The sequence below is a fragment of the Phyllostomus hastatus genome, unplaced genomic scaffold (genome assembly GCF_019186645.2).
Source record: "Phyllostomus hastatus isolate PE091 unplaced genomic scaffold, TTU_PhHast_1.1 phas_contig_86, whole genome shotgun sequence".
In the NCBI taxonomy this organism is placed as follows: Eukaryota; Metazoa; Chordata; class Mammalia; order Chiroptera; family Phyllostomidae; genus Phyllostomus; species Phyllostomus hastatus.
Window position 1 is genome coordinate 40855834 of NW_025333977.1, and position 7623 is coordinate 40863456.

The following is a 7623-nucleotide window of genomic DNA, read 5'->3' on the forward strand; positions in this document are numbered from 1 at the left end:
GTGCCTTTCTTCCTGAGTTGCAGAAGCAGACCTGGAGGAGAGGCTTAGGCCATGAGTTCCCAACACGCCAACGTCAGACCCTTGTCCCTAATCATTCTGGGAGCCTCTGCTTCCATCACCTCCTATATCCACTAAAAGCAAATTTCCAAAGGGAGAAATAGAAACAGATGTTTGGCTTTTGAACTGGAAGTCAAAAAGGGTAGCCTCCATTTTGTAAAAATAGTACCTAATGGTTGGAACTTCAGGGTGGGGATGAGAGTGGGATGGGAATTAAATATTAGAAAAACACCAGGGGAGTGACCTTATTTTATTCTCCAGACCATGATGTAGCTTTAATGGGTTCTTTGCAAAGCTTAAAAAAGGCCTTGCTGGGTCTCAGACTCTGAGAGGGAGCAATTTAGGACAAGGAGAAGAACAGGAGACTCTGGGTGTTGCCCTTGGCCACCACCACCTTGGACTTGGTACCTCCATCCTTTGCATCTGGAAAACTAGCTTCAGCTTCCCCTCTGCCCCCACCTATTGTTTGGTCAGACCGCAGAAGCCGTCTGCCCAGGCTCCTGGATCTGTGTACCCTGCATCTAGGGCTCCCCTGCCTGAGCCTCAATAGACAGGGTGAGCCTCACAACGCCACAGCTCGACTTCAGTTCCCACTCCTGAGTGGCATTGTACATCATTCCCAGGGAGCCTGAGCCCTGCCTAGGAGAGAGGCGGATGTTCAGCCAGCGACACTGGGCCTTATCGCACGCAAGCACTACAGTGCCTTCGGGGTTGCTGTAGGCACACTGGTTCCGGGCTGCCCGTTCCTTCGCAGACAGATCCCAGCTGCCCCGCGGCTCCCTGTCCTCCAGCCCCAAGTGGTCCCGGGTGACAGGGCATACCAGCTGCTCCTTCTTCAAGGCAGGCACTGCCTGGCCCTTCAGGTAGGCAGGACCCGCACAGTAGGTCTGGATGTTGAAGAGCCTGTCACTGTACTCATGCAGCCAGGTGAAGAGGTAGGCCAGGTGGCAGTCACACTGCCAGGGGTTGCCATGCAGGGCGAGGTTGAACAGATAGTAGTTGGTGCCGAAGATGCCCTCTGGGAGCGTGGTCAGGAGGTTCCTGGAAAGGCTGAGCACCTCGAGCTTGGACAGGTTATGGAAGAGGTCCACGTGCAGGGCCGTGAGGTTGTTGCTGCCCAGGTAGAGCTTGGTCAAGTTCTCTAGGCCCCTGAAGACACCGGCCGGGAGATGGGTAATGGCATTGTGTGAGAGCGAAAGGGAACTGAGGTTACACAGTTTGGCAAAGGCTCCCTCGGAGACAGTCTCCAGCTGGTTGTGGGACAGGGACAGACCAACCAGTCTTGGGGTGTGGGCAAAGACGTCAGCAGGCAGCAACTGCAGTGCATTCTCCTGTAAGTTCAGGAAGGTCAGGTTGCCCAGGGAAGAGAAGATGGAGGGCGGCAGGTGCCGGATGTCATTGCGCTGCAGCCACAGCTTCTCCAGGCGGAAGAGCTGCGAGAACACTTCCGGAGGCAGCTCCGAGATGGAGTTGCGGTCCAGGAAGAGCTCCTGCAGGCTGCCCAGCTTGGCAAACGCATGGCGGGGCAGGCTGGAGAGCTTGTTGCTGCTCAGCCTCAGGGTCTGCAGGCTGCCAAGGGGGTCAAACAGCTCCTCGGGCAGCTGGGCCAGGAGATTGTGAGCAAGGTTGAGGGTCTTCAGGTGTTTCAGAGACTGGAAGAGCCTCCCGGGCAGGGTCTGGAGCTGGTTGTCCTGCAGCTGAAGGGACTCCAGGGCATCCATGTGGTGAAAGAGGTCCTCGGGCAGAGCCTTCAGCATGTTGAAGTTGAGAGTGAGCTTGCCCAGTGAGGCCAAGTTGGAGAAGATCTCAGTGCTGAGGTTGGAAAAGGCGCAGCCGGTGATCTCCAGGTCCTGGAGCCTGGGCAGTCCGCCAAAGGCATCTGGCTCAAAGCAGCAGACCTGGGTGTTGAGGAATATTACCTTGATTAGGTTGGGGTTGCCACTGAAGGCCCTGGTTCCGACCGTGGTGAATGAGGTCTCTATGAAGACCATGTCCGTGGCATAGGGCGGGATGTCCAGCGGGATGGTGGCCAGCGCTTCGTCAGTGCAGAACACCGTTTGCGCGAAGCAGTCACACCCCAGGGGGCAGGGCCGGGTGAGCCTGGCCAGGAGCAGGAGGCAGGCCCAGCACAGCCAGGCTCCAGGAAGCATCTCCTAGATCTACGTGGGGAGAAAAAACAGAAGAGGTGCCTTTATTGAGGGCTGTGCGTCTAGGTGACCAGCGTACCAGATGGGGAGCTAGAAGACGGGATTAGCTCTGTCAGGGAGGCTAGTCTTTGGGGCAGAAATTTATGTTTTTAATGGCTTTCATACTACCTCCAAGCAGCCTTGTAAGGTCGGTGGGACCAGGGTTCTAACCTGACAGCGAGACTGTCACAAGGCCTGTCCACAGCCACCTTGCCTCTGAGTGGCAGGACCGAGACCCAGGTCTCCTGTGTTCTTTCCAGATTGGAGAAACAGGCAGAAAGGCATGGAAGAGAGACATGAAAGATTACAGGTAGTGTGGGATTTTTAAGATAATATGTAAAATATGGGCAGATTATTCCTGAATTGGAAATTTTTAAACAATACTCTTCCCAAGTTTCCAAATATCAGTACATTCCAGAGTCTAATTATGAAGAGATCTTACCATCTGCTCTTTGTGCATCTGCTGAGAGAGAAAGCAGCCTCAGTGACAGGAGGACTTTTATCTTGGAGCGCCTGCCAAGATGCGCTCCTCCTGCCCTCAGCATCCCAGCCCCACTGGCATGGAGGCCGTGGAGCTTCCCACACAATGTGGAAGGGGAGGGGGGGCGTCCCAGATGCAGGGATTCCACACACCAGCAGGTTTTGTCTTGGGGGTTTTGTTTTCATTAAGGGAAGGGGACCAGATTTTAGTTTACTAAATATGAATTTTTTTTAAAGAAAAAAAAAATACTGGGAGCTACCCACAGGTCACAAGTTGGTGATTCAGCTTACAGTGTTTTGTTTATGTCTCAGTCCTTTTATGCATGGACCATTAGCCAACAAGTAAACATTGAGATATCACATTAAAAGTCTAGATTTCGGGGTGACTTAGGGGCAGTAGACTCACATTCCTACATGACAAGACCATGTGAGGCTTAGTTGCCCCTTTAGGGCGGACAAACCTCCCAGGTTGCGGCTGTTCCCACCTGCACCATTATCTGCGTGGCTTGTACGGGTTCAGATCCCACAAGTTAGAATTCCAGCTCCATCCTGTCCTAGTTCTGTGACCTTGGGCTTGTTACTTAATTTGTCTGTGCTTCAATTTTTTTATCTGTAAAATGGAGATAATAATAGTGCCTATAGTGTTATGGTGATTGAGGATTAAATGAGTAAATATAGGTAAAGGTTTAGATTAGTGTGTGAGATAAAGTGAGCAATTAATAAAAGCACGTTAATTATTGGTAAAGGTTGCAAGCTACCATCATTACACAAAAAAATTACTTGAATACCACAAAGGTAGGTAGGAAAAACAAAATGCCCTTTAGATAGACTACATTTGAAAGGAAGGGAGGGAGGAAGGGAGGAAAAACTGTCACTACCACGATCCTAATTCTTCTCAATGTACTCATCTGCAGTAAGAACTCACATTTGGCCCCTCGCTGCCTCTCTGCTGCCCTCTTCCGGCTGCCGCCTCCATCTCAAGATCCAGCTTCAGGTTAAAGGGCTTCACGGAAGCCTTTAGCAAACATCGTGCTCATAAAAACCCCTGCACTCTCCTCCCATTCAGGCACTCAATAACTCTCGGTTTTCCAGGAGTTTTTCACCCGAATCAATAGAGAAGGGACAATTTTTCCCCGAGGAAGTGAGCACCTTCTCGGAGGCTCCCCTGATGCACACACAGCTGCTGATCCTACACAAAACTGCTAGGGATCCCGGCAGACGCCTTCCCTGCCCAGAAACGAGGCCCCTGGTGGTGTACTACTCTCCCTCAGCACCGGCTCAGTGCTCTGAAATGAAGGATGCCTGTGGCTGTCCTTTTCGTGGGAAGACGGCTGTCCTCCCCCTGAACGCTCAGCGCCCAGTGGAGTGTTGACTTACGAGGCACTCGGTTAGTGTTGGTGGAACTGAACCCTCCGCAGCTGACATGAGCCCCTTGAGAGGCAGACCTGCTGGTCCCTGGAATGGTCCACGACCAGAATGAATGACGCCCAGCCAGGCTGGGGGAATGGCCTTGAATCCCCACCATCCCTTCAGGAAACCTGGGAGACAGCCGGAGGTGCAGGTGAAAAGGGAGCGAAAACCGCCTGGGGATCACGTGTCCCACCTGCAGAGCCAGCCAGAGAAGGCATCCCCTCTTTCCCAGGTCTGTGCCTCTAACTTGTAATCTACTGTCACTGGGAAATATATGCTTTAGAATTTTCCAACAAAAGCAGTAACTTGAGATTCAGATTTTGAATCAAAACGATGACATCAGTCACATGGAAAATCAAGTGTGAACAAATCAGCCTCAGCTCAGGCAGAAGGGGGTGAAGGAGGTGAGAAGGAACCTCTCTGATGTGGGGGGCAAAGCTGAGGGGGCTGCTACCACCTGCCAGTCCCCAAAGTTCCCACACATATGTCTCCATACCCAGCACAAATCCAGAGGGACCCAGAACAGGGAGGCTGGGGGTCCCAGAGCCACAGAGACTGTTCCGAGAGCAAGTGGCTAAGAAGAAAGTAGCCAGAATCAGTCCTGATGGCCTGAGTTCCAAGCAAGGTGCTTGCTGGGACACCCTGAATACAGCTTCCATACCAAGGCAGTGGAGTGGGTGGGAGCAGGCAGGCCCGCTCCTCACATTTGCAGGACTCACAGTGCACATACACAAGGGACCTCGGCAGCTGTCTGTCACCTGCACGCCCTGCCCCCCCCCCACTCTCTCCAGTACTGTGAGTAGAGACCTCACATACATGTCTGTGAAGTGGTTGCCTTAAGGAAGATGGACCTGGGGAGACAATAGATTTAAGCCTTGGGTCCTGAGTACTTAAAGCCTGGTTTAGAATGGGGCACAGCCCTGGCTGGGTGGCTCAGTTGGTTAGAGCGTCATTCTGTACACCAAGAGGTTGTGGGTTTGCTCTCTGGTCAGGGGACATACCTAGGTTGCAGGTTCAATTCCTGGCAGGGGTGTGTATAGGAAGCAACCAATTGATGTTTCTCTCTTACATCAATGTTTCTCTCTCACATGGATGTTTCTCTCTCTTTCCTTCCTCTCTCTCTAAAATCAATGAAACATATCCTCAGGTGAGGATAAAAAAAGTAATAAAATGAAATAGGGCATAGCCTCTGATGGGCATGTCCCTTCGGTCTTGCAAACTTCTCACCCCTTGGGGTGTTACGGAGGGAGCAGGGCCAGAATAGGGCCTCAAAAGTTTCAGGCAAGACCCCTCTTGCCCCAGTCCACTGGGCTGGGAGGAAGCAGGGGATGGTACTCACAGGGAGGATGTGGAACACTGATAATTTCCAAATGACCCACACCTGATCATTCTCATCAGTCTAGAATGGCTCAGAATTTGTACTCTGGAGTCAGACAATCTGTGTTCAAATCTTATCTCCATCCATTATTAGCTGTGTGGTCTTGACTGAATTGCCTGACCTCTCTGTGCTTCAATTTTCTCATCTTCAATACAATGAGCTTCAATACTCACTTCCTCGTGGGGTTGTTCTGAAGACAGAATGAGAAAATGCACTGAGAGCTCCAAACCCAGAGCCTGGCCCAGTGGTCGCTCGGCAGAATTAGCCGCCCCGATTGTTCTGGGTCAGGCCAGTCCCAGCCCCAGCTTTGTCCTGAGTCATCATGGAGGTTGGCTAGGGAGTAACTGGCAAGATCACTCAACCACCCCACTTACAGGCGAGCGAGGTTTGTAACTATCTACAGCACTTTTTCTGGCTCTTCCTTCCCAGCCAAGGAAAACATGTGATTGTTCCGTCCTTGGTTTAGTCAAGTACAGATTCTAATGAGTCTGGCCAGGATGCTCTGAACTTGGGTCCCTTCCCCAGTCCACTCTCAAGAGCACGCCATTGGGGACTCCAGAGATGGGAAGTGCCCCTGCCTAGACACTGTGGAGGATGGCACCAGAGGGGACAGTGGGGCAGCAGCCAGAAGACTCCTGCCTCCCATCTGAGAAACCACCTCTGCATTTATGCAGAGACCAGAAATGCCCACAAAAATGTTCCATGCTCTCAGCAAGCCTGGTTTGGGTTTTTCTGGGGGCAGGGAGTGGTTGGGGGGCGATTACTGGTTGCAAATGAACTCTTTCCTCTTCTCAAATTGCCTTTGGGTTGGTACATTTCAGTGTGTGCACAAGCCAGCCAGTCTACCATCCACCACAGAGCTAATGCTCACTCCTTCCAGAGGGTGATGGGAGCCCAGAGCCCCTGCCCACTGCGCCCAGGCCCCCAGGGGAGACCTGCTGCTCCCTGAACCTCGGTCTCTTCCCTCCCCACCCAGGAAAATAAGCCAAGTGGCTGAGGCAGATAGACCTGGTGTGGGCTCCTGCCTGTCCCTACCCAGAGAGCTGGCCCTCCCCAGCCTACTGCCCAGCGGCTCCCAGGCAGTGAAGTAACCCCTCAGAGTCCCAGTTTCTGCATTTGTAGATTAAGAGCAATCATGATAATAATAATATTAGCTAAATATTAGCTAAATTTCTTCATCCATAATTAGAACCCCATCCATTCGGGTTAAATTCGTACTCAAGTGCATGCTCCGTATGTTAAATTAGGCAGTCAATATAAAGCATTTAACACAGCGCCTGACAGACAGCACATGTTCAACAGCAGGTAGCAGGTCACACTCTTCATTCCCAAAGTGGCGCTGTGCTTTACCGCCTGAACCAGCACGCTTCTGGAAATCAGAGGGGTGCTGCTGATCATTGTGCCAGGGTGACAGGCACACACTAGGTGGGACGGGGCAAGCCCGGATAGTGGCACCCTGCTTGTTCCCATCGCACCCCATTCACTAGGAGGTCCCTGAGTGCAAGAACCAGGTCGCTTTCATCTCGGAACGCCCCCACCTCGACCTGCCTCTGGCCTCATTCAGCCCAGCATCATCCTGGGGAAGGGGCTTCTTCTTCTGGGGGCAGGGGGACAGGGATGCTTCAGTTTGCTGGGAGTTGGGGACATCTCCAGAGCCTAGAAGGAGTGGCCAGCCCCTGGCCTGCCCCTCAGCCAGGACCCCAGATCCCTCCCACACCAGCACAGACCCAGGAGCCCTAGGGGGACTCTAGGGGACCTACCGTGCAGGGCTAGGCCGTCGAGGACCTACGGCCCCGGCTCTTCCTTGGGAGCAGAAGGGTGTGTGGTGTGGTCTGCCGTCAGCGTGGACCAGCAGCCCTGGAGCTGATCAAAGTTCCAGGAAGTGGTTCCACCCCTCACGTGGCCCGAGTATTCCGGGAATGTCACCCAGGTCAAAGGAGATCAGAATCTGGGACAAGGACTCTGAATATTACAAAATGATCCCAAACTGCTCTCGTACATGGGCAGATCGCCAGTGGGGCCAAAATCCACCTAAGGTCGCAGGCTTGGCACCCTTAGGACACCAGGGCACCCACTAGGCCATAGAAAGTTCCCAGTAGGCCCCTCTGGGAG

General features: G+C 52.8%; 1 protein-coding gene across 1 annotated transcript; it reads right to left on the bottom strand.

Moving 5' to 3' along the window:
- Positions 1-288: 288 nt before the first annotated feature.
- CPN2 (carboxypeptidase N subunit 2) lies at positions 289-7404 on the bottom strand. The gene is made up of 2 exons (XM_045851573.1): positions 7272-7404; positions 289-2216 (listed from the first exon to the last, which is right to left on the bottom strand). The coding sequence occupies exon 2, from the start codon at positions 2205-2207 to the stop codon at positions 579-581; it is 1629 nt and encodes a 542-aa protein (XP_045707529.1). The 5' UTR covers positions 2208-2216; positions 7272-7404; the 3' UTR covers positions 289-578.
- Between the last annotated feature and the right edge of the window lie 219 nt (positions 7405-7623).